The 27,998-nt window shown below is 45.3% G+C and overlaps 1 protein-coding gene across 2 annotated transcripts; it reads left to right on the forward strand.

Annotated features, from left to right (window-relative positions):
• Positions 1-581: 581 nt before the first annotated feature.
• On the forward strand, positions 582-27,970 carry LOC120981981 (cortexin domain-containing 1-like). Of its 2 annotated transcripts, XM_040411818.1 has the most exons (3): positions 582-660; positions 13,949-14,094; positions 25,125-27,970. In XM_040411818.1, exon 3 carries the CDS (start codon positions 25,171-25,173, stop codon positions 25,333-25,335), a length of 165 nt encoding a protein of 54 aa, XP_040267752.1. In that variant the 5' UTR covers positions 582-660; positions 13,949-14,094; positions 25,125-25,170; the 3' UTR covers positions 25,336-27,970. The 2 variants fall into 2 exon arrangements, with proteins under 2 accessions (XP_040267752.1, XP_040267751.1); XM_040411817.1 differs by lacking the exon at positions 13,949-14,094 and having other exon boundaries at positions 599-660.
• The last annotated feature ends 28 nt before the right edge of the window (positions 27,971-27,998 follow it).

Raw genomic sequence — 27,998 nt, forward strand, 5'->3', positions numbered from 1 at the left:
GGAACGCAAAAAACGGAACGTAAACGGAAAAAAGGCGGCCAACTGTGCAACAAAATCTCATGGTAGATTCTTTTGCAGATTTTCCAGCTCCAGTACTATACATTGTACATGTGCGGAAACGCAGATTAAGATCTGTCAACAGCATTTAACCTACTTGCTGATGGTTTCCATTTGCCAACAGACCGCAAACCATCCAATGTGGTCAATTCCAATTGGAAACCGTGAGGAGGTCATAGAGTCTTCAGCAGATGCCGATCTTCAGTGATCTGTAGATAGCAGCTAACCTACTTGCTGATGGTTTCTGTGCACCAACAGATTGAATTGTGGTTCAAACCAAAATTGTGCAGAAAACAGTGCAGGAAATTTCAACAAAATCTCACCCAAAAAAATAATAATCTGTCACGATCCATCTCAGCCACGAAATGTCACTGCAGATGATATGCAGATTTTTCACCTATTTCCATAGTGTATATTTTACATTGTGTGTGAACATGGGCTATGATCTGGCAAAAACAACTAACCAACTTGTTGATGGTTTCCTTGTACTAAAATATATATTTTTTTTCACTTTGACATTAAACAGAAATCCGGATTGCAACTTCAAAAAGAAACAAGAGTCATAAACTCTGCAGCGGATCCTAGGCACGCCATGGATATCCAGTGAGTAAAAACTGCTGCCAAATCAGGACTTAAGTGTCTTTGCACGTTTTGAAGCCGGCTTCATAGTTAGTTTGTTCGGAAACGAACCTGACCTACCTCACCCTAAGGCCTCTTTCCCACGGGCGTGAGCGCCCCGTGGTCGTGCTGCGGCCGCAGTGCACGAGCACAGTCCGTGGGGCAGCCGCAGCGGATCACGGACCCATTCACTTGAATGGGTCCATGATCCGGCCGTTCCGTAAAAAGATAGGACATGTTTTTGTGGAACGGAAGTACGGGACGAAACTTCGTAGTGCTTCCGTAGGGTTCCGTTCCGCACCATTCCGCATCTCCGGATTTGCAGACCTGTTGAAGTGAATGGGTCCGCATCCGTGATGCGGAGTGCCCATGGAACGGCGCCCGTGTATTGCGGATCTGCAAATGTGGTCCGTAATACGGCAACGGGGCGCACACGCCCGTGGGAAAGAGGCCTAACTCTGCCTAGCAGTTTAAGTTATGCCATAACTGCTGTAGTAGTACGGCAACCTAAAGGGGCCAGAAAGATCAGACCGTAGTAATATTTATTTCTACAATAATTACATGACCAGTTTCTGAAAAGCAAGAGACCCTTCATGATATGGATCTGAAGTATACCATACATAACAGGATGATTTCCACCTACCCAAGCTTTGAAGCCTCGGATGCCGCTGTAATTCTGAAAGAGTGGCCTGATATCGACATCGGATTCACCCCCATATTGATTAACCGAATGCGAATGTACTGCGTGAAGGTCGGAGTACTAAGTGTGGCGCCACTAGAGGCTAACAACGGCGACTTAACTGGAGCCCCTCCGACCAACTCTAGCCACTCATAAAAGACCCTGACCGACACCAATTGTTACCTGCGGCCAAGTATTTTACCTCTGCTAATACCCCAGGCTGAGATATTATTAACGAATCCGAGGCTAAATATGACATGAGTACCGTCCGTAGAAGCTTTCTGCGATACTGAAGGGGTAAACATACTCGGCCTAAGGAACTCGCAGAACCACAAATACATAGCTGTTACAATCAACAAACTAATTATACGACCGACGAGTCCGTTTTGCGACCCGGCTGACACGTAGACTGACCTAAGACCGTTAGTCCCTGAATTTCTCTCAACAACATTCTGATGGGATGCGCTGAAAAAGGGACGGCTGATCGGGGTGTTGAACACATGCTGTATGCCAGGCAGGAATGCCTTACTAAGGCCTCATGCACACGACCGTTTTTTGGGGTCCGCATCCGAGCCGCAGTTTTTGCGGCTCGGGTGCGGACCCATTCACTTTAATGGGGCCACAAAAGATGCGGACAGCACTCCGTGTGCTGTCCGCATCCGTTGCTCCGTTCCGAGACCCCACAAAAAAAATATAGCATGTCCTATTCTTGTCCGTTCTGCGGACAAGAATAGGCATGTCTACAATGGGCCGCCTGTTCCGTTCCGCAAATTGCGGAAGGCACGCGGATGGCTTCCATTTTTTGCGGATCCGCAGTTTGCGGTCCGCAACAAACAGCACGGTCGTGTGCATGAGGCCTAATACTAAGCGCTAGCTTGAGGTCAGAGTGGCAAAAAGCTACCATGCCATTAGAGAGGATATGTGCCCCGTGCCACCAGGTGGATACGCTATCTTAAACGGTATGAATAATCCCCAAGCGGTCTTATACGCTAACATCGTGTCGCTGGATAATGATTTAGCAATCCGACTCCTGACTGCGGCGAGGTGCAACGCTAGTCCATCACCCGTGAACTGTGATGAGGCGTTGGTGTCGGCAAGACGTCTGCTTATGGGAATACCTGGGAGGGGAGCTGAAAGTAAAGCCGGGAAAGAGCGTCTGCTTCGTCTAAATCAGCTCCGAGACTGACCCTGGCCGACAGAAGGTGCCTACACTCATCATATGACTGAGGTAACGCAACCAACTCGTGTGGAAACCACTTCCTAAGCCGTCAAGTACAACCTGAACCCGCCGGGCTCAGGATGGTCCCTCAACTGAGCCTTAAAGGGGTTTTCCCATCACAATGATCACTGTTATATCTGTTAATGATTTGACAGTAATCATTTTTGTAAATATGTTTGATTAACAAATTCCCACCGTTTAGGATAAAATTCATCCCCACTTACCTCATTGTTGTCATTCGGTCTCCCCTGGTTACGGCCACCGCTTTTCTCCGGAATCCCGGTGGCCGCGCTTGCGCAGAAGACTCTTTCTTTTCTCCCGGCAGGGCCTCTTGCTGTCCCGAACACGCACGCACACCGCCGCGCTTGCGCGATGGTGACCTCTTCCTGGCCAGAATAGTGCAGAGCCGCGAACGCACACCCCGGCTCTGTACTATACTGGGCAGAAATAAGTCACCATGGCGCATGCGCGGAGGCGTGCGCGTTCAGAAGACTTCAATCAAGATAAGGCCCAGAATCCAGGAAGTGAACGGCGCGCTGGCAGCAGGTAAGTATGAAAAGGCGAAGTGGGATAACCCCTTTAAGTACAGTGTCTACCATGCTTAGTCATGCTGTGTGGTTGTTTTCCATTTCATCCACCATGACGGCCCACATTGAGATTGACCCTTGACCTCTGTAGGGGCAGGAACACATAGAGAGTTTAAATTCCCCCCACCCCTCCACCTCCTCAGTGCTTTCCTGCCCCTACAGGGGCCAACATGTAGAGAGAGCCCTCCTTCCTGGAGGGTAGCAAGCTTTATTCTTTTACAGGAATCTCCTACTGGCCTCCCACGGCAGGGGCTAAGGCTGGCCAGCTTGGAGCAACGAGGACCCTCGTCTTAGCTTATGCTGAGGCCTGCGGTCCTTCCCTACCTCAGACTTCCTTCCCTCTTCTGGGTAATAGTCGGGGGTGCCGGCTTCACAAGGCGCCTCGCGCGCGGCGCGCGGCGTCCTTCCTTACAGGGGACCGGCAGCAGGAGTGGTGCGGCGCATGAAGCGCATTATGGGCGGGCCGGGCGGCGCACGTACCTTTTTCTACAAGCTGGTGCGGCGCAGGCTTACGCTATCAGTCGAGGGCGCTGCTTGATGATGTCAGACGCCGGGACAGAATTTAAAAAGACCGCGGTGTCAGCCTTTGACTGCTGCACCGCGATGTCTGAAGCACCTACTCCTCGCCAGGAAGGCTCTGACCCTTCGGCCATCAGTACAGTGAGTCCCCTCTGGGGGGAAATTGTATTTTTAAATTTCTACTTCTGTTACAATTCTGAATACGGTATATCTGGTTGCTTCCTCCAGGGCAGCAAAGATTCTAAAACTAAAGCAAAGCTCTCAAAGTGCTGTGCATGCTCAAGAAGGTTAACTGAAAATTACAAAAAGAGGCTGTGCAAGCCTTGCACTGCCGAAATATGGAAGGAAGAGCAACCAGATATTCTGTCCGAAATGAAAACTTTTATTACGGACGAAATCAAATCTTCTTTGGCCACTATGTCTGTTCCTGCTAGTGTCCCTAACCCTCCCAAGAAACGCAAACTGTCGGTCGTCTCCTCATCTGAGGGCGAGGATGTAGAGGAAGCTTCCGTCACATCCAGACAGATTCCTGCTGAGGACCCCTTGTCCGAGGGGGAAATTTTGGAGGAGGACAAAAAATATTTTTTCTCCACAGACGAGATGGAAGATTTACTCAGAGCAGTCAGGTCCACAATGGGAATCGAGGATACCCCTAGACCCCGGACCGTTCAAGATGAAATGTTTGGCGGCCTTAGATCCAAGACTTCCATCGTCTTCCCTATAAACGAGAATATACGGGAAATGATAATGGAGGAGTGGGCAGATCCTGAGAAGAGATTAGGTGTCCCCAAGGAGTTCAGGAACCGACTTTGCTTTGACCCAGCAGAAAGCAAAATATATAATCAGACCCCCAAAGTCGACATACAGGTTGCGAAGGTTGTAAAGAAAACCGCTCTTCCTTTTGAGGATTCCTCCCAATTGGGTGATCCAATGGACAGAAAAGCAGACGGGCTCCTAAAAAGATCCTGGGAATCAGCAATGTTTGGGGTAAAAGCAAACATTGCAGCAACTTCAGTAGCCAGGGCTATGTATATATGGTTGGGGGAGTTGGACGAACACCTAAAAAATAAGACCCCTAGAGAAGAAATCAGGGAGTCTATTCCACTCCTTCGTTCCGCCACAGCATTCTTAGCGGATGCCTCCGCGGAATCCATCCGCTTCTCAGCCAAAGACGCTGTTCTCTCTAACGCAGCCAGGCGAGCATTATGGATGAAAGCATGGTCAGGGGACAAGGCATCCAAAGCCAAACTCTGTTCTATCCCATTTTCTGGGGAGTTTGTCTTTGGGCCCACTCTAGATAAAATTCTAGAGGGAGCGGCGGATAAGAAAAAGGGATTTCCGGAGGACAAGGAGTCTAGAAAGAAGCCCTTTCGTCAGTTCCAGCCCCAGCAAAGATCCTACAGGGGGAAAGGAAAAATGGGCAGATGGAGCTATCCCAAAGGGGGAAGAGGGAGAGGCTTCATTCTCAATCCCCAAAACCGACAAAATAAACAGCAATGACGCCAGAGTAGGGGGGAGACTGAGGGTTTTTTTTCCATCTTGGGAGCAGAACACCTCAAATCCCTGGGTTCTAAACGTAGTCTCTCAAGGCTACAAAATAGAATTCACATCAATCCCCCCAAGAAGATTCTGCATCTCATCCCAGAGCAAAACAGAACTTCCAAAAATATGGCAGGGCGTCCGAGACCTCTTAGATCTAGGGGTAATTCAGAGGGTCCCGCAACTAGAACAAAGGAAAGGCTTCTACTCCACCCTCTTCCTAGTAAAGAAACCAGACCAATCCCTGCGAACCATCATAAACCTAAAACCTCTAAACAGATCCATCTTATACAGGAAATTCAGGATGGAAACCATCACATCCACTATTCCCCTAATACACAAAGGAGCGTTTATGTCGTCAATCGACCTCAAAGACGCATACTACCATATCCCTATCCATCATCTTTCTCAAAAGTACTTAAGATTTTCCCTAAAAGGGCCGGACGGCTTGATCCACCATTTTCAGTATGTCGCCCTCCCTTTCGGCATCTCCTCGGCCCCCAGGGTCTTCACAAAGGTGGTAGTGGAAATGGTGGCCTATCTTCGTCAGGAAGGCATAACAATTATCCCATACCTAGACGACTTCCTTATTCTTGGCAATACAGAAGCCGAAAATCTGTCTGCAACTCGGAGATTCTCAGAGTTCCTAGAAAGTCTGTGTTGGATCATAAATATAAAAAAATCCACGCTGATTCCATCCAGAAGAATAAGATTCCTAGGCGTAGAACTGGACTCAGCCCTGTTAAAGACCTTTCTCCCCCAGGACAAAACAGTAGCATTAATAGAGAAGATCCGAATATTTCAGAGTTCTCACAGATGCTCCATCAGACGGTCCATGAGTCTTCTCGGAAGTCTAACTGCCTGCATCCCCTCGGTTGCCTGGTGCCAAAGCCACACAAGGGTAATCCAGAATTGGATCCTAACTGTATGGGATGGAAGACAGATAAACCTAGACAAAGATGTATGGATTCCTCAGTCCGTAAAATCAGATCTAAGCTGGTGGAAAGAAAGAAGAAGGCTGCTTGGAGGTCTACAGTGGCGAAACTATCCGGCCGTTCAGGTAATAACAGACGCAAGTCTCGAAGGCTGGGGAGCAAAAATAGGAGACCACCTTCTACAGGGTGCTTGGCCAGAAGACATAAGAAAAAGATCCTCCAATTACAGAGAGCTGTACGCTGTCCTCGAAGCTTTAACAAAAGGAGAGGACCTACTGAGGGGTCATCATCTAAAAATTCTATCCAACAATACCACAGCTGTGGCATACCTACGACACCAAGGAGGGACAAGGTCACGCCTGTTGGGTGCTGTAGCAATGAGAATCTTCTCCTGGGCAGAAGAGAACACCTTGTCGCTCTCCGCCATCCATTTAAAGGGCTGCGAAAACACAGTAGCAGACTACCTGAGCAGGGAAAAAATAGATCCAGGGGAATGGTCCCTGAACCGAAAAATCTTCCAGAGGATCTCAAAAAGATGGGGTCATCCGGAAGTTGACTTATTCGCTTCAAGAAAGAATACGCAGGTAGAATGCTTTTGCTCCCTAAACCAAGAGGACGGTCCATGGGCAATAGACGCCCTATCAATTCAGTGGAGTTGGAGACTAGCTTATGCATTTCCCCCGATACCACTACTACCGCGAGTCATCCAGAAGCTTCGAGGAGAACCAACTACTCTCATCCTAATAGCACCCCTGTGGCCAAAGAGGAGCTGGTTCTCTACTCTAAGACAGCTATCGCTGGAGGATCCCTGGGAAATTCCTTTTCAGAGAGACATCTTAGTCCAGGGCCCGCTTCTGCATCCAGACCCAGAAATCTTCAGACTGGCAGCCTGGATCCTGAGAGCGAAACCTTAAAGAACAGAGGCCTGTCAGATAAGGTGATTCTCACGCTCAAGGCCAGTAGAAAAAAAGTGACATCTTCCATCTATTTAAAGATATGGAAAAGATACTGTTCTTGGTTAGGAATTGATCGCCCGGACACCTCCTCTCCCCCCATAAACAAGATTCTGGACTTCCTCCAGAGTGGACTGGAATTAGGTCTGAGACCTAGTACTCTGAAAGTACAAATATCAGCCCTCAGTACCTTCTACGACTGCAGCTTAGCCAATCACAGATGGGTCAGGAGATTTATTAGAGCAGCTTCAAGGTTAAGACCCACCCTTAAATCTAGAGCTCCAACTTGGGACTTGAACATCGTCCTCGAAGGCCTAACAAAGCCTCCGTTCGTACCGTTATCAGAGATCTCCTTAAAACACCTTTCTCTGAAAACTGCTTTCCTGATAGCAATTACTTCAGCAAGACGTATTGGAGAACTTCAGGCCCTATCCTGCAGGGAACCATATCTCCAAATTTGTAATGATCACATCCGCCTAACGCTCGACCCTGGGTTCCTCCCTAAAGTAGTCTCCTCCTTCCACCAGGAACAGGACATTTTTCTACCTTCTATCACTAGGTCCGAAGTTGCAGGGTCTGATGATAACATGTATCTCTTAGACGTTAAGGATACAGTAATTCAATACCTGGAGGCTACTAGGGCTCTTAGAATAGATAATAATCTACTAGTTCAATTCTCTGGAAAAAATAAAGGGAAGAAGCTAGCCAAATCCTCCATAGCTAGATGCATCAGGTCCACCATCGAGTGTTGCTACAGGATACAGGGCAGGCCCAGTCCCGGCAATATTAAAGCCCACTCCACTAGGGCCACTGCCTCTTCTTGGGCTGAAAAAAGAGGCGTCTCACTAGACCAGATTTGTAGGGCTGCAACCTGGGCTAGCACAAACACCTTTGTAAGACACTATCGCCTTAATCTTCCGGACTCGAATGAGTCTCTTTTTGGTCGGAAGATTATACAGGCCATATCCCCACCCATGTAGTCATTTGATACATCTCAATGTGGGCCGTCATGGTGGATGAAATGGAAAAACCGCAATTAGACTTACCGGTAATTCCGTTTCCTTGAATCCACCATGACGGCCCCGTACTATTCCCATCCCAAAAAAAAAAACAAAAAAACACACATATCATATATGTAATAAAAAAAAAATAATAATAATAATATATATAAAATACGAGTTTAAGGGTATGAATCAATATCTTTTACTCTTTTCCACCTTTCGGATAATTTGTAAAGCACTGAGGAGGTGGAGGGGTGGGGGGAATTTAAACTCTCTATGTGTTCCTGCCCCTACAGAGGTCAAGGGTCAATCTCAATGTGGGCCGTCATGATGGATTCAAGGAAACTGAATTACCGGTAAGTCTAATTGCGTTTTTTTCCGTGGATAAGCGATACGGGGATGGGCCCTAAAACGTATGGAACGCGAGTGTAACAACCTACACTGACTATAGTGACACGCTTGTGACCTACTGAGACACTAAATCGGCCGGCCCAATTTACCAACCCCTGAACTGACCCTGCTATTGCTAGGTGATGGACCTGGAACGTTCCGAGTCTGTTGTTTTTTTCTACAGTAAATTAAGAGTGGAACACCATTCAGCTGTATGCGAGAAAGAATTACACGTAGTACAACCCGCGAAGTGGCAACAAAACAGTTCTGTGTTGATATCAGACCAACCAGTAACGAGCCGGAACTGAGCGAGGACAGCTGCTGCTTTACCTGAAACGAACAGTAGCAGTCATAAGAAGCCGTACCCCTGTATTTATGACCTGAATGCACCACCACTGACCGACCCACCAGCAACCCTAGCTTGTGATGTTCAGGCCACTTGAAGTCTCTGTACCACTAAGCTAGACAAAACATCCCTATTCTCTACCGTCTCCAGCTTAGTCTGGATGTCTGAACTGGATGTGGCCATTGACTTGAACACTGCATGAAGATGGGTAAGAGACGTCTGTATAGTGTTACATGGACTTCCCTGTAACGAAGATGTTCCCTCGATGTCGGAGGCGTATGACATTAGGTAACTAAAACAGAACGAACGACATTAAATGAGAAATAACCGACCTTAACCAGAGACTACTCGTGCCCTCTTTAATCAACCCGTGCTACCTAATGCCTGTAATGTGACCCGCTACCGTAACCGTGACGTGGATATCGAACCGTGCCTATACCCTCCACCAATCCACTACTAACCATGGCTATTGTCCTGTCCAACATTGCTCCTGCGTTGTGTGTTGTAATAGTGACCGGACCGTCGAGACAGCGATCCGCCATGCTTGTGGCCATTACCGGCTTACTAGCCTTGTACCTGTCGTAGTAACAGGCTTTGTAAAATATTGCGCCTGTAGTCGTGACAGGACTTATGATCGTGTCTGTAGTCGTGACAGACTTCTTAATATCGAGCCTGTAGTCGTGATAAGATTTGCAAGATTGTGCCTGTAGTCGTGGCAGGACTCGTAACCTCGTGTCTGTAGTCGTGATCGGATTTGTAACATTTTGCCTGTAGTCGTGATAGGACTCATGACCTCGTGTCTGTAGTTGTGACAGACTTTGTAATAACATGCCTGTAGTCGTGACAGGACTTATAACCTTGTGTCTGTAGTCGTGACAGGATTTGTAAGATTGTGCCTGTAGTCGTGACAGGACTCGTAACCTCGTGCCTGTAGTCGTGATAGGATTTGTAACATTTTGGCTGTAGTCGTGATAGGACTTATGACCTCGTGTCTGTAGTCGTGACAGACTTCGTTATAACATGCCTGTAGTCGTGACAGGACTTATAACCTTGTGTCTGTAGTCGTGACAGGACTTATATCCTTGTGTCTGTAGTCGTGACAGGACTTATAGCCTTGTGTCTATAGTCGTGATAGGATTTGTAATATTGTCCCTGTAGTCGTGATAGGACTCATAACCTCGTGTCTGTAGTCATGACAGGACTTATGACCGTGCCTGTAGTCGTGATAGGATTTGTAACATTTTGCCTGTAGTCGTGATAGGATTTGTAACTTTTTGCCTGTAGTTGTGATAGGACTCATGACCTCGTGTCTGTAGTCGTGACAGGACTTATAACCTTGTGTCTGTAGTCGTGACAGCATTTGTAAGATTGTGCCTGTAGTCGTGATAGGATTTGTAACATTTTGCCTGTAGTCGTGATAGGATGCATGACCTCGTGTCTGTAGTGACAGACTTCGTAATAACATGACTGTAGTCGTGACAGGACTTATAACCTTGTGTCTATAGTCGTGACAGGACTTATAACCTTGTGTCTATAGTCATGATAGGATTTGTAATATTGTACCTGTAGTCCTGATAGGATTCGTACCTTTGTGTCTGTAAACGTGATAGGATTTGTAATATTTTGCCTGTAGTCGTGATAGGATTTGTAACATTTTGCCTGTAGTCGTGATAGGACTCATAACCTCGTGTCTGTAGTCGTGACAGACTTCGTAGTATCGAGCCTGTAGTCGTGACAGGACTTATAACCTTGTGTCTGTAGTCGTAATAGGATTTGTAACATTTTGGCTGTAGTCGTGATAGGACTCATGACCTCGTGTCTGTAGTCGTGACAGACTTCGTAATAACATGCCTGTAGTCGTGACAGGACTCATAACCTCGTGTCTGTAGTCGTGACAGGATTTGTAAGATTGTGCCTGTAGTCGTGACAGGACTCGTAACCTCGTGCCTGTAGTCGTGATAGGATTTGTAACATTTTGCCTGTAGTCGTGATAGGACGCATGACCTCGTGTCTGTAGTGACAGACTTCGTAATAACATGACTGTAGTCGTGACAGGACTTATAACCTTGTGTCTGTAGTCATGATAGGATTTGTAATATTGTACCTGTAGTCCTGATAGGATTCGTACCTTTGTGTCTGTAAACGTGATAAGATTTGTAATATTGTCCCTGTAGTCGTGATAGGACTCATAACCTCGTGTCTGTAGTCGTGACAGACTTCGTAGTATCGAGCCTGTAGTCGTGACAGGACTTATGATCATGTCTGTAGTCGTGACAGACTTCGTAGTATCGAGCCTGTAGTCGTGACAGGACTTATGATCATGTCTGTAGTCGTGACAGACTTCATAAAAACGTGCTTGTAGTCGTGACAGGTCTTGCGTATGATTGCTCTATAGATGTGACCGCCCGACTTGTGCCGGCCCTACCCATGTCCATCACCACAACCAGTAAGCTCTACTATGTGGGATCTACGTGAACCCACCACCACAAAGACCTAAGTGAAAACTAGTGCACCCAAACGGTGACTCGACCTTGCCGAACTTACCTACCCTCTGGCAAGCAGTAGCACCGAACTGACACCAACTTGACCCAAGGTGACACCCAGGGACCTAATTTGCTACATTCTGAATGTCGCTTCTTGGTGCTGAAAAAGAGGAACGAAAAACATACCGGTGCCAATGCTACTTTCCCAGCAAACACCTTCGCCCCAAACCGTCTGAGGAGCTTTAAAAAATGTTTTCTTTTAGTAGATTTTTATTTTATTTTTGTAAATAAATTTTTTTTTTAACATGGACACAAATATCACAATAAAATGGCATGATTCCATAATTGATACAACCTGCTTGTAGTATTGCCCCCGGGTGGCGTGGGCTAACTGGTAAATAAATAAGCGAGTGCTAGGTAGTGCCAACGTAATTGGTTGGTAATGTCTGTCAGATTGCTACGGTTATGGGAGGCTTAATTTCATAGGGAGTAGCTTAATTAGGAGCCAGTGTTAGTGCTATGGTGAGTATGCCACTGTTACTGAGTGCCATGGTGAGTATGCCAGTGTTACTGAGTGCCATGGTGAAGATGCCAGTGTTACTGAGTGCCATGGTGAAGATGCCAGTGTTACTGAGTGCCATGGTGAAGATGCCAGTGTTACTGAGTGCCATGGTGAGTATGCCACTGTTACTGAGTGCCATGGTGAGTATGCCACTGTTACTGAGTGCCATGGTGAGTATGCCACTGTTACTGAGTGCCGGTTACTGAGTGCCATGGTGAAGATGCCAGTGTTACTGAGTGCCATGGTGAAGATGCCAGTGTTACTGAGTGCCATGGTGAAGATGCCATTGTTACTGAGTGCCATGGTGAGTATGCCACTGTTACTGAGTGCCAGTTACTGAGTGCCATGGTGAAGATGCCAGTGTTACTGAGTGCCATGGTGAAGATGCCAGTGTTACTGAGTGCCATGGTGAAGATGCCACTGTTACTGAGTGCCATGGTGAGTATGCCTCTGTTACTGAGTGCCAGTTACTGAGTGCCATGGTGAAGATGCCAGTGTTACTGAGTGCCATGGTGAGTATGCCACTGTTACTGAGTGCCATGGTGAAGATGCCAGTGTTACTGAGTGCCATGGTGAAGATGCCAGTGTTACTAAGTACCATGGTGAAGATGCCAGTGTAACTGAGTGCCATGGTGAAGATGCCAGTGTTACTGAGTGCCATGGTGAGTATGCCACTGTTACTGAGTGCCATGGTGAAGATGCCATTGTTACTGAGTGCCATGGTGAAGATGCCAGTGTTACTGAGTGCCATGGTGAAGATGCCAGTGTTACTGAGTGCCATGGTGAAGATGCCAGTGTTACTGAGTACCATGGTGAAGATGCCAGTGTTACTGAGTGCCATGGTGAAGATGCCAGTGTTACTGAGTGCCATGGTGAAGATGCCAGTGTTACTGAGTGCCATGGTGAAGATGCCAGTGTTACTGAGTGCCATGGTGAAGATGCCAGTGTTACTGAGTGCCATGGTGAAGATGCCAGTGTTACTGAGTACCATGGTGAAGATGCCAGTGTTACTGAGTGCCATGGTGAAGATGCCAGTGTTACTGAGTGCCATGGTGAAGATGCCAGTGTTACTGAGTGCCATGGTGAAGATGCCAGTGTCCTGAGTCCCCTGGCAGGGAAGGTTTTTGCTCTTCTGTGCTGTGTGACAGGCCCTGTAAAGCCTGCTGGATACAGATTTGCGGATCTTGTTAAAATCCCTCAAATCTGCCGAGACCGTCCCCGCACGCCGACCCGGAATTGAAAAGCCGGCGTGCTGACGTCTGGAAGGGCCCGAGGACGGCCCTAAATAGCGGCGTTCACCAGCTTCCCCTGCCACACTTTATGCTGTGGGTAAACTTAGCCTAAGATCTGTAAACAGCAGCCGACCTGCTTGCTGATGGTTTCCACATACCAACAGATGTCATCTTGTTCACGTTACAATGCACAGCGCTGAAATCTGTGCAGTAAAATACAGCAGCGGCTTCTGGGCATGCTCTGGATTTTCAGTGGGTGAAGTACACCGCTATACTATAGATTTTAATGAGGATTTTCAAGCTAGTTCCGCAATATATATTTTATGTTTTGTGTAAACAGCATCCAACCTACTTGTTGGTGGTTTCCAGGTACTAAAAGAAAAAATCACTTCTACACTGAACAGAAATTTGTTTGTAAATTTTCAGTGTTGGCAAAAATCTGCGAATTTAATGACGATTTTTAAGCTAGTCCTGCAGTGTATGCTTACAGTTTGTGTACACATATCCCACCATCTGTCTACCGCCTACTTGCTGACGGTTTCCATGTACCAACACATTTTTTTAAATTCAACTAAAAAGCACAAAACAAGGCGATACTGCCTCCAGCAGAGCTCCGTTTTATTCCACACAGCGCCCTGTAAATAGACCCATGAGCCGTGAACCATCCAATTAGGTTAATTGCCGCCGATTCAATGAAAGCGATCCCCCCCCCCCCCCCCCGTCATCTGCTGTTGTGACAGATTTACAAACGCTACCTCTAGTGTGTCCCTCCTCGTCCTGTGCCGCCTCTCTTTATTCCGCGGTAACCTTACTCTGGTGCATTCCCAGCTTAAAGATTCATGAAACGGTCCGGAGAAGACAGCCTGCAACACAGACAGCTCGGGGAAGCACTGCGGAGAGCGCGCCGTCAGGATTTCCCTCCGTTCATGGACATTAGTCACCCGGACTGCAGGCACAAATGACAGGATCAGCAGGTAAATCCATCCCCTCCGTATTTTATAGCCGCCGTCTACTCCCATGCCAGGGCACGGGCACACACGTTGTAATTAGTGCCCGTCTACTCGTAAACAGCGCCAAAATCCTTCGTTTTCTCCTAACATTAGGTTTCTATCTTTTTTTAATTGTAATTTCTATCTGACCCGATAACAGAGAGATCAGCTTTCTCCGTATCCCATGTAATCATTTCTAATCGTCCGGATTACAGAGAAGTCGCCTAATTAACCCCGTGAATTATAGAGGCTCTGGGATTCGACACTATGCCGTCTATAATTACCCGGTGTCAGTCCTAACCGTACGTCTGCCCGGTGGGGTTTGGGACAGGTTGAGGTGTATTTCCAGGGGTGTAAACAGCAGGGGCAACTTCAGGCCGCGAGGAGTTTAAAAAAAAAATATTTTTTGGTGCTTATTATATCCAGTAATGGGGGAAATCTGAAGGCCGTGCAGTTGGTTTTTTTTTTGCAATGCGCGATCTTGGATGTTCTTATGTGTTTTTTGGGGGGGGGAAGAGAAACATTAAAAGCTGCATAAACCTCCAGGACAAAAAGAGCATTGCAACATCAAACAGTCGCGATGAAGCCATCAAAATAATGGGATAATGCACACAGTGATGTCACAGTATAGAGATAATACACACAGTGATGTCACAGTACAGGGATAATAAACACAGTGATGTCACAGTACAGGGATAATACACACAGTGATGTCACAGTACAGAGATAATAAACACAGTGATGTCACAGTACAGGGATAATACACACAGTGATGTCACAGTATAGAGATAATACACACAGCGATGTCACAGTACAGGGATAATAAACACAGTGATGTCACAGTACAGAGATAATAAACACAGCGATGTCACAGTACAGGGATAATAAACACAGTGATGTCACAGTACAGAGATAATAAACACAGTGATGTCACAGTACAGAGATAATAAACACAGTGATGTCACAGTACAGGGATAATAAACACAGCGATGTCACAGTATAGAGATAATAAACACAGTGATGTCACAGTGCAGGGATAATAAACACAGTGATGTCACAGTACAAGGATAATAAACACAGTGATGTCACAGTACAAGGATAATAAACACAGTGATGTCACAGTACAGAGATAATAAACACAGTGATGTCACAGTACAGGGATAATACACACAGTGATGTCACCGTACAGGGATAATGCACACAGTGATGTCACAGTACAGGATTAATACACACAGTGATGTCACAGTATAGAGATAATACACACAGTGATGTCACAGTACAGAGATAATAAACACAGTGATGTCACAGTACAGAGATAATAAACACAGTGATGTCACAGCACAGGGATAATGCACACAGTGATGTCACAGTACAGGATTAATACACACAGTGATGTCACAGTATAGAGATAATACACACAGCGATGTCACAGTACAGGGATAATAAACACAGTGATGTCACAGTACAGGATTAATACACACAGTGATGTCACAGTATAGAGATAATACACACAGTGATGTCACAGTACAGAGATAATAAACACAGTGATGTCACAGTACAGGGATAATACACACAGTGATGTCACAGTACAGGATTAATACACACAGTGATGTCACAGTATAGAGATAATACACACAGCGATGTCACAGTACAGGGATAATAAACACAGTGATGTCACAGTACAGGATTAATACACACAGTGATGTCACAGTATAGAGATAATACACACAGTGATGTCACAGTACAGAGATAATAAACACAGTGATGTCACAGTACAGGGATAATACACACAGTGATGTCACAGTATAGAGATAATACACACAGCGATGTCACAGTACAGGGATAATAAACACAGTGATGTCACAGTACAGGATTAATACACACAGTGATGTCACAGTATAGAGATAATACACACAGTGATGTCACAGTACAGAGATAATAAACACAGTGATGTCACAGTACAGGGATAATACACACAGTGATGTCACAGTATAGAGATAATACACACAGCGATGTCACAGTACAGGGATAATAAACACAGTGATGTCACAGTACAGAGATAATAAACACAGTGATGTCACAGTACAGGGATAATACACACAGCGATGTCACAGTACAGGGATAATATACACAGTAATGTCACAGTACAGAGATAATAAACACAGTGATGTCACAGTACAGGGATAATAAACACAGTGATGTCACAGTACAGAGATAATAAACACAGTGATGTCACAGTACAGGGATAATACACACAGTGATGTCACAGTACAGGGATAATAAACACAGCGATGTCACAGTATAGAGATAATAAACACAGTGATGTCACAGTACAGAGATAATACACACAGTGATGTCACAGTACTGGGATAACAAACACAGTGATGTCACAGTACAGGGATAATAAACACAGTGATGTCACAGTACAGGGATAATACACACAGTGATGTCACAGTACAGGGATAATACACACAGTGATGTCACAGTACAGGGATAATAAACACAGTGATGTCACAGTACAGGGATAATAAACACAGTGATGTCACAGTACAGGGATAATAAACACAGTGATGTCACAGTATAGAGATAATAAACACAGTGATGTCACAGTACAGGGATAATACACACAGTGATGTCACAGTACAGGGATAATAAACACAGTGATGTCACAGTACAGGGATAATAAACACAGTGATGTCACAGTACAGGGATAATAAACACAGTGATGTCACAGTACAGAGATAATACACACAGTGATGTCACAGTACAGGGATAATAAACATAGTGATGTCACAGTACAGGGATAATAAACATAGTGATGTCACAGTACAGAGATAATAAACACAGTGATGTCACAGTACAGAGATAATAAACGCAGTGATGTCACAGTACAGAGATAATAATCACAGTGATGTCACAGTACAGAGATAATAAACGCAGTGATGTCACAGTACAGAGATAATAAACAGTGATGTCACAGTACAGGGATAATAAACACAGTGATGTCACAGTACAGAGATAATAAACATAGTGATGTCACAGTACAGAGATAATAAACATAGTGATGTCACAGTACAGAGATAATAAACACAGTGATGTCACAGTACAGGGATAATATACACAATGATGTCACAGTACAGAGATAATAAACACAGTGATGTCACAGTACGGGGATAATAAACACAGTGATGTCACAGTACAGAGATAATAAACACAATGATGTCACAGTACAGGGATAATACACACAGTGATGTCACAGTACAGAGATAATAAACACAGTGATGTCACAGTACAGGGATAATAAACACAGTGATGTCACCGTACAGGGATAATAAACACAATGATGTCACAGTACAGGGATAATAATCACAGTGATGTCACAGTACAGGGATAATAAACACAGTGATGTCACAGTACAGAGATAATAAACACAGTGATGTCACAGTACAGAGATAATAAACACAGTGATGTCACAGTACAGAGATAATACACACAGTGATGTCACCGTACAGGGATAATAAACACAATGATGTCACAGTACAGGGATAATAATCACAGTGATGTCACAGTACAGAGATAATAAACACAGTGATGTCACAGTATAGAGATAATACACACAGCGATGTCACAGTACAGGGATAATAAACACAGTGATGTCACAGTACAGGGATAATAAACACAGTGAGGTCACAGTACAGGGATAATAAACACAATGATGTCACAGTACAGGGATAATAATCACAGTGATGTCACAGTACAGGGATAATAAACACAGTGATGTCACAGTACAGGGATAATAAACACAGTGATGTCACAGTACAGGGATAATAAACACAGTGATGTCACAGTACAGGGATAATAAACACAGTGATGTCACAGTACAGAGATAATACACACAGTGATGTCACAGTACAGAGATAATAAACACAGTGATGTCACAGTACAGGGATAATAAACACAGTGATGTCACAGTACAGGGATAATAAACACAGTGATGTCACAGTATAGAGATAATACACACAGTGATGTCACAGTACAGAGATAATAAACACAGTGATGTCACAGTACAGAGATAATAAACACAATGATGTCACAGTACAGGGATAATAAACACAGTGATGTCACAGTACAGGGATAATAAACACAGTGATGTCACAGCACAGAGATAATAAACACAGTGATGTCACAGTACAGGGATAATAAACACAGTGATGTCACAGTACAAGGATAATAAACACAGTGATGTCACAGTACAGAGATAATAAACACAGGGACGTCACAGCACAGGGATAATGCACACAGTGATGTCACAGTACAGGGATAATGCACACAGTGATGTCACAGTACAGGGATAATGCACACAGTGATGTCACAGTACAAGGATAATGCACACAGTGATGTCACAGTACAGGGATAATACACACAGTGATGTCACAGTACAGGGATAATGCACACAGTGATGTCACAGTACAGGAATAATGCACACAAGCAGTGAAATCACAATAATGGCATAATGTGTATGTGTGATAACATACATGCACTATACACTGTGACTGTTCTCTACTGTCCGTCAAGGGTCACATTTGCAGCAGAGGATCCAGCAGGAGTCGCTGCCGCATATTCTGTGACACTTTCATTTGCTAAGTAAAGTTAATTACAACAGATAGAAGAGATAAGATGTCCGCCGAGTAACAAGAAGAGCGCCTCTTGTTCCATGGGGAGGACAGGATCGTGTTACACACACTCACACACACGTGCGCCACTTTCCGGAGGCCACATTGAGCGGTTATGATATTTCAGGCCCATGTTCTTGTCCAGGGCAGGTCATCGGGTCTCACACCTCAGGGCCAACATCTGGAAAGTGACAACTGGTTGTCAGAAGTTAAAGGGGTTGTCCAGTGTCCAGCACCACAGCTCCAGTCATCCTAGGCTTTGCTGTGTGGTACGTGCATGTAACCACTGCAGCCAATCACTGCCCTCAGTGGCTGTGCCTGCCTAAGCAATTGGCTGCAGCAGTCACATGACGTCATCACTACAGGACAGGACTGGTGCGGACCACAGGATCGGTGGGGCTGGAGTGGTGGGGGATTAAAGGGGTTGTCCAGCATTAGAAAAACATGTCCGTTTTCTTCCAAAAACAGCACTACCCCTGTCCGTGGGTGGTGTCTGGTATCGCAGCTCAGCCCCATTGGAGTTAATAGGGCAGAGCTGCAATAACGCACACAACCAATGGACAGTTGTGGTGCCATTTTGGGCAGAAAGCAGCTATAGACAACCCCTTTAACTCCATTGAACTGATTGGGGCTGAGCTGCAATACCACACACAACCTGTGGACAGGAGTGGCGTTGTTTCAGGTAAGGAAAGTAAAAAGCAGACATGTTTTTTCAAATCTTGGATGACCCCCTTTAATCAGTTAAAAAAAAATTTTTGTGGGAAATTCTGAACAATCCCTTTAAGAGTTCATTGAAGTCCAATCTAATCTACATCCAGTCACTTTGAAATCTCTGGCAGACGTCCTGGAAAGCCATCGGGACTGTATAATGAGATGTGCGGCTCCAGTATCGTAGAGGCCGATGGCGCCTAATTCCAGCGGACAGGTCCAGGTTGCGGGGGGGCTCGTTTTTGTCCCTTTTATTGGCATAGCCTTTTTCCCCAGGTGTGCTGGGAGTTGCAGTGCTCCTGTGTCCTCAGAGTCAGTGCAATCCATACAGGCATCGAAGCACCTGACCAGAAACGTTTAAAGGGGTTGTGTCACCTGTGAATAGGATATCCCATCAAATTCAGATAGTTGTGGAAATCCCATAGAAATGAATTGAAGGCCGCTGCGTATGCGTGGCTGCTCTCTGCTCACGTCAGGGGTCCCATTCTGGAGATAAGTGCGGGCCCTCCCTATCTGACTTTGATGGCATATCCTAGCGATATGTCACCAATGCCTCAGATTAGACATCCCCTTTAAATATTGATTGCCCATCCTCAGGAAAGGTCAGACTCCCGGCTGTATTTGAAGCACAGCGCCATACATTGGATAGTGGCTGTGTTTGGTATTGCAGCTCAATCCCATTCATCTGAGCTGCACAAACGCCATGTGACCAATAGACGTAACGTCATTGGTCGAGTAAGAAGATTGGCCATGGCGGCAGGAGTTGGATCCCTCTTGATCAGATATTGATGACCTATCATGAGGATAGATCACCATTATTTAAAAGGGGCTGTCGTCATATGGCTAGGATATGCCACCTCTGGTACCCGCTCCTATCTCCAGAACGGCCCCCTGAAGTTAAACAAGAGCAGTCCCAAATGCATAGCCAACCTCCATTCACTGCTATGGGAATTCTGGAAGGACCGAAGCAGTGAATGGGAGGACGTCGCGCCTGCACGGTATACTCGCCTTCACTTTCTGGGCCCTAGCGATATGCCGTAAATATTGAGATGGCACATATTGACTCGTTTTGGGTTAAACGAGTCAATATGTTCTTCATTAAAAATGTTCAGCCATTTAGGAGATACAAGTGTTAAAAAATCAGTCTGTTTGCTCCTGTGAAGCCTTATCTCCTAACCTCATAAACAAGCTGATAAGAATATGGCTTAAATGAGTTAGGAGATGAGATATGATTCACATGAGCTGTCAGCTGACGGGACTGAGAAGAGATATTCTGCAAATAGACTGATTTTTTTGAACCCTTGTATCTCAAAAACGGCTGAACATTTTTTATGAAAACCAATTGAAAAAACGATTTTTAGCCCAAAATGAGTAAAATGCAATAATAAAAAAATCGCCTCGAAGGTGTCCATAGCCTTGAAATCCTGGACAGCTTTGCTTGGGTCCAACCATGGAGTCTGTAGGGTTTCCTCTGGGTATTCGGTCTCTCTCCCAAAAACATACATGTACGCAGGATGCAATACATTCACGCACATTATATATTCTTTCCATGCGGCCGCCTTTGTTGTATTCTTTGAAGGCCACATTTTCTGGCCTTTAGGTGTATTTCCGTCATTACCGATGCACAATCTCCAGCTGTTCCAGTCAGGCACGATATAGCAGAGCCCTCATGGTGCATTGCATTGTGGGAGATGATTCAGCCAAAGACACTGATCCAGCAGGTTCACGGCAAGTCATGCTCAGCTAGAATGTATAAGAAATATTTAGAGAGCGAGCCCCAGTGGGGACAGGAACCGATGGGAGTGATGACTCAAGATTAATACTGACTGACTGTCTCCATGTCCAGTGGGCACCGCTTATCTCGGGGAAAACAATAGGACTGGACTGGTTGAAATCCAACTTGTCTGGACCCCTAACAGAGGTCAGCTACAGGTCCCAGACGTAAAGGAGAGCACACAGCGCATGCGCAGCATGCTCTCCATTCATCTCTATATGAGCGTGCTCGCATAGTGGTGAACGAATAGTGCTCTGCGCAAGCGCTGCCACCTCAACATTCCCTGCTATGGGACTGCTGGAAATAGCTGAACCAATGCTCGCCTATTTTAGGAACTCGTATAGCGGTGAACGGACGGTGGCCGCGCTGTGCAGTGTGCTCTCCGTTACTTCGAGGAGTCAGTTCTGGGGAGACCTATCCTACCGCTATGCCATCAATGTCTGGGATGTGAATGGGGTCCTCCACATGGATGGGCTGAACCTAAGTCACCAGGGAAGTAGCCCCCAACTGCCATACATAAGTACAAACAGCGCCAGTTTTTAGTCTAAAAAATGCTTATTGTTAAGTTGCACTTACTATCGAAATTGCGCCTATTTTTAGTTTGACTATTTAGATTTTTTTTTGACTAATTCAGAAGTTTTCTGACTTTTTTCACACCTATTTATGGAGGTGCGCCTTTTTTTTTAAGCTTGAATTTTACGCAAAAACAGTCTAATTTCTACACCACCCAGGGTTGGCGTATTTTTTTTCATCTGTGAATGGTAAAGTGTGACTTTTTGTGCGTTAAAAGCCGCACTTTCCTGGAGACACGCAACTTTTTTTTCTGCACAGATGCCACTCTTTTCATGCCCAAGTAAATGAGACCAGTCTTAGTGAATATGAACCCGTCCTACTGAAAAGCAACCACTAGAGGTCAGACTAATAACAATACGCCTCTGCGACTTTTAATAAATACTTGGCAAATTGCGGATCCGAAAAACACGGATCTGCAGAACGCACAGGGCTGGCTGGCGCTATATAGAAAATGGCGATAGTGGACAAGAATAGGACATGCTCTATATTTTCATGCGGGGCCGCGTAACGGAACAACGGATGCGGACAGCATTGAAATGAATGGGTCTCCTGCAATCAGACAATCAGAACTTCCCTAGTGTAATGTTATGCCTGGAAAAGCTTCCTTAGGGAATTGCAATCCCCTGAGAAGCTGAGATTTGGGGAGCTGTTTGATGGCAGCTGTCACACTGTAAAGCCTCCCCTATCAGATGCCCCTCTAATAATTTTTGCAGGGATTCTCACAAACCGTGTCCATGGCCTCACGAACCTGTTACATATTTGGGCGGGGGGGGGGGGGGGGCACGATGCCCTTTTCACGGGCTTAAAAAAGGGGAAGCAAAACAGCTAGGGCTGCAGGTTTTCAGCTGAATTTTGCACATTCGCGTTCCTGTCCTGTAGGTTTATAGCAAGGACATGTCTTAATAGGACTGTGTAGTCGTGAAGGTCGTTGGAAAGTCCCTTCTCACATTCGGCGCCAGCGAAGGCAACATCAGACCTTTGTCGTAGGAAATTATATATATATATATTGCAGGCTTAAAGGGGTATTCCCATCTTCTAGTATTTTGGTATATTACTAAAACAGACCAAAGCATTAGAAAGGGATGTTCCAGGTTTTGCTGTTGATGGCCTATCCTCATCAATATCAACACTCCGGACCCTCGCCGATCAGCTGCTCGCTGGCACTGCACAGCTCCATCAAGGGGGGCAGCGCTGCATGGCGTAATTCATACAGTGCAGGACATATTCTTGACGCAGTTTCTGACAGCAGAAATGCAGAGCAAATCCATCCCCAGTGGACGTACCCTTAAAGGGGTTGTCCAGGTTTTGGGGTTTTTGTTTTCAATTTGTCCCCCAGCCAGCAGTACCTGTGGAAAAATCCATACACTCACCTGCTCCCTGCTGCTCCATTCCTGCTCTGTGACCCGTCCATCAACTTCCACATGGACAGGGTCATGTGAGCTGCTGCAGTGACATGTCTCCAGGCAGCGTGTCATTGCTATGCCACACGCCACTTGCGGGGGGGGGGGGGGGGGGGGGGGGGGGTCCTGTAGTACATTTTACCAGAGGTTTCAATTTACACCACAGCTATGTGTCCATATAGGTCAAAGGGTGAGTCCCTGTGGAGGTCCCTTTAAAGACAACCATGTCCCTGGATGATCGGTGAGTGTGTAAAGTTCATCTATTCTGGAGGGGAACAGGAACAGTATTTAGACAGTAAACAATCACATACATGTAAATGATGACCCGCCATGACACTTGGCTCAGGCTAGGGAATGTATCACGCACGTCTGTGCTGTGTACAGTCCCCTCATATCGGGCATTGTCCTAAGAGGCACGCGAGCAATGTGATGCTTGACCTCTGTCCGTCGGCCATTGATCTCGCTGAATATCTCACATTCTGCAGGCTAAGTGACTACAGAGGTTGATAGCATCCGTGCATACGGCTACTTTCATAGTCCCGGAGGGGTCCCCCGTCAATGTCCAAGATTGAATTGACCAAGGGGCCAAATTCAGAAAACTAAGTGAGACTTCTGGTTGCATAACTATTCATTTCCTCAACTGATGCGTTGGGGAACCACTATAGGTGGTAAGATTTGCCCCAAAGCCAATGTTTTCTATCATCGGGATGTTCCTTTATTAAAAGGGGCATGTATGTAAACATGGCGGATTGTCCTTGTGTATGAAAGATGCTGGGGAGGAGCGTGGCTGAAAGAACTCGTAGAACTTCAAAATACCACCCGCAAAATGGTGGTGTAAGGAAGAGAAGGTTGTCAGCATGCCGAGAGTCACGTCAGAGGGCTGTTCCCATTTAATAAAGTGATGGCGTATATACTGTATGATTAACGGGGACAGGATCGCTATCACATGGAGGTATCGGGGCCTGGAGGAGAAGAGGGCCCACCAGTATCCAGTGCCGTTTTCAACTGAAAAATGTGGGGACATGATTATATTGCGAGTCACAAAGGGGGGCATTATTCTATGGTGGGACACAAAGAGGGTAATTATTATGTGGCGTGGGCGCAAAGAGGGTAATTATTCTGTGGTGGGACACAAAGATGGACATTATTCTATGATGGGGCACAAAGGGGGGTCATTATGGTGGGGCAAAAAGAGAGACCATTCTACTGTGGGTGCAAATAAGGGGCATTATTATACAGTGGGAGCAAAAACGAGGTATTAGATACTGTGGGGCTGCACATGGGGACATTATTATATTGTGGGGGGCATCATACTGTTGTGGGTGAAGAAAGGGGGACATTATTATATTGTAGGTAGCACAGAAAGTGGGCGTAATTACTGTGTGTTAAATAAGGACACTCTTACTATTTGAGGAGCACCATGACTATGTGGGGCAGAATATAGGGGTATGTTTTATTTCTGAGGCACCAAGGGGGGGCACTGTGATGGTCTGGAGCATTACAAAATTTGCCCTGTCACCATTTTTGGTAGGAGGTCCCCTGAAAATAATCAGATTACCGTTCCTCATGCTGCTCGGAGCCCCATCATTCAGCCATAAGTGTTTTATTTCCCTGCAGTGCCTCCACAGAAGAAATAAAGTATTACAGGAGGCTCCGTAGAATCAATGGATTGACAGTGTAATGGGCAGCTGTGTTGGGTCCTCCAGAGAGAAAGAGAGACGCTTTATGCAGCTTTTCTCTCCAGCTTAATGAGAGGATTGTGATTGACAGACCATCGTCTATTAAGATAAGATACTTCACTGTGGGCTTTCGACAACCCCTATAAATAAAGCGGTCATGGCTCATGATAGATGTCTTGGTTGATCACATTTTTTCTCTCACTTCCAGGTTATTTCCCCTTGAAGCAGATGATAAAAAGACAAAGGCCCTTAAGATGGATGCTCCCACCTTATTTCCCCTTGTGGATGTGGATAAAGGTTTTGCCATTGCCTTGTTCCTGCTCCTCTGCATCTTCCTGGCCATGATGATCGTCCGTTGTGCCAGGCTTATAATGGACCCTTACAAGGACATCCCAAACTCTATGTGGGAGGATCAGTAGGACATGGTGGTCAAGCAAAAAAGAGGTCTTGGTGGGACATTCTTCTTTATGAACCTTGGCCTACTGCTTCTGGGGCCCAGAAAGCTGAAGGCTAATAAATGGTTCCTGTCAGAAAGAACAATAGATTACTAATCAACTCCTAAATCACTGCCCTTACCTAGAAGGAACGTATAGGATCCTCTGGGGAATTGAACCACTGGTTCAGCACTGACTTGACATATTACCTTTAATTCCATTAGCGAAATGGGATGGTTCCAGTGCTCATTTGCTGCCATTCATCTTCTATGGAATTGCAGTTTTTGTCAGACACTTAATGAAATGCTCAAGGCATCTTCATTCATCCCAAAACCCACTATAATTCATTCTTCAGTACTTAACGATCTAGAATATCAACAAGACTTTAGATCTTCTAGATGTTTAAGATCCATTTTTCTGCATGATAGCTCGCAGAGATGATGTTTGTTCCCATTAGTTCCAATATATTTATATACAGTACTCTGCCAATCCTAATTAAGTTAGGATCAACATCCCACCCTCCAAAATCTTACTTACTGTAGACAGGTCCTACCATCATCATGACTATGAAGGCATCTTTAGTTGATAGGGTGCCTCTTACAATCATCATCACTATAAAGACATCTTCAGTTGATAGGGTGCATCCTACCATCTTCATGATTATGGAGGCATCTTCAAATAATAGCGTGGCTCCTACCTTCATTTTGACTATGAAGGCATCTTCAGATGATAGAGTGCCTCCTACCATCATCATGACTGTGAAGGCCACCTCAGATAATAGCATGCCTCCTAGGCTCCTACCTTCATTTTGACTATGAAGGCATCTTCAAATAATAGCATGCCTCCTAACTAATTTTGACTATGAAGGCATGTTCAGATGATAGAGTGCCTCCTACCATCATCTTGACTGTGAAGGCATCTTCAGATGATAGATTGCTTCTTACCATCATCTTGACTATGAAGGCATCTTCAGATAATAGCATGCCTCCTACCTTAATTTTGACTATGAAGGCATCTTCAGATGATAGAGTGCCTCCTACCATCATCTTGACTATGAAGGCATCTTCAGATAATAGCATGCCTCCTACCTTCATTTTGACTATGAAGGCATCTTCAGATAATAGCGTGCCTCCTACCTTCATTTTGACTATGAAGGCATCTTCAGATGATAGAGTGCCTCTTACCATCATCTTGACTTTTAGGCATCTTCAGATGATAGGTTGCCTCTTACCATCATCATTACTATGAAGGCATCTTCAGATGATAAGGTGTAAAGACATCACAATTTCTTTCTTTGGGAGAAGTAAATATGGATGGACATATTAGATACCGGTAATTGTCTTCCAAACCTGCCCATTTCATCAGGATCACCTATCTAATGTGTATGGGGTTTCTCATCTCTTGGATTTCAACATGCCCAATCTCTTATTCCCTCAGGAGATTATTCCAATCTGCCTGTTGAAAAAACATATGTTTTGATGAGCTGAGTGTGCATATTTCTGGTGATTTGGGAGGCATTTCTTTCAGCTGAATGAGCATTCACCAACAGAACCTTAGAGATCTTCTTGACATAGGACTTTATAATGAAGCCACCCACACAATTACAATAGTTGTTGGTCAAATGTTCTGTTCTTTCTGACCATCCACATGCACACCCAGCTCGAACCCATTGAGTTTGATGGGACCGGATGACCTTCTAACATGTAAGATGGTGTCACTCCCAACTGTAGCCCGATGGTAGATATTGGATACAAAGAAGGGTCAGGCATGTTGAATCCAATTGTTCTGAAAGGAAATTAGCCATCACCAGAGGTATCTGTCATCCACATATTTGCCTTACCACCAAGCATGCATGTGTTTTGGGAGATGGTTGGGAAGAATAGCTGTCGGCTGATTGTGGGTTTGGCCGACAGCTATCTGAAGTGTATGGCCAGCTCTCAATATTTTCTGAACCTGGCTTTTTGGAGCCCAAAAGGAATAGGGGAAAAGATTTTCCAACACATTGACAACTTTCATTGTGTTATACCGACAACTTTTGATGGCCAAATATTGAGATGACTACTCGCCCCCACTGACGTACGTCCAGCTCTAGATTTTACATGGGATCATTTAGCAATAAGCATCAATGAAATGGAAGTCGTCCTCCAAGAGCGGCTTCTCTCAGAATGTAGTCTACATATAGCACAAATTTTGCCGTACTGATGTCGACCAATCAGCTCCCAGCACAATGTGAACCAATGAAGGCAAATAGCGGATTTGCAGCGACACATTAACCCGTGAACCACCGTTGTAAATCCTTGCGTACGACAATTTCTTACAAATGTGCAGAACAGTAGACACAGCCGGGTCAAGAGCACAAGAATCCAGACAACACCACTGTGCATTCAACTACTAATCCGAAAGAGGTATTCGGAGGGAAGCCCAATTTTTAATAGGATTTAAAGACATTGAGTTTTTATTTTTGAAATAAAGAATACATACATTAGGGTGTTTCATTTTATAGAAAAACTTGTTATGGTGGCTCACCTGATTGTTGCCATGTGTTGGGTGCTCAATGTCTATCTGATTCACCCAAGTTAAAATGTGATATATCTATATAGACAGGCATTACTCACCTGGTTGTACGCAGAAAAAATATTAATTAATAT

The sequence above is a fragment of the Bufo bufo genome, chromosome 11 (assembly GCF_905171765.1).
Source record: "Bufo bufo chromosome 11, aBufBuf1.1, whole genome shotgun sequence".
NCBI lineage: Eukaryota > Metazoa > Chordata > Amphibia > Anura > Bufonidae > Bufo > Bufo bufo.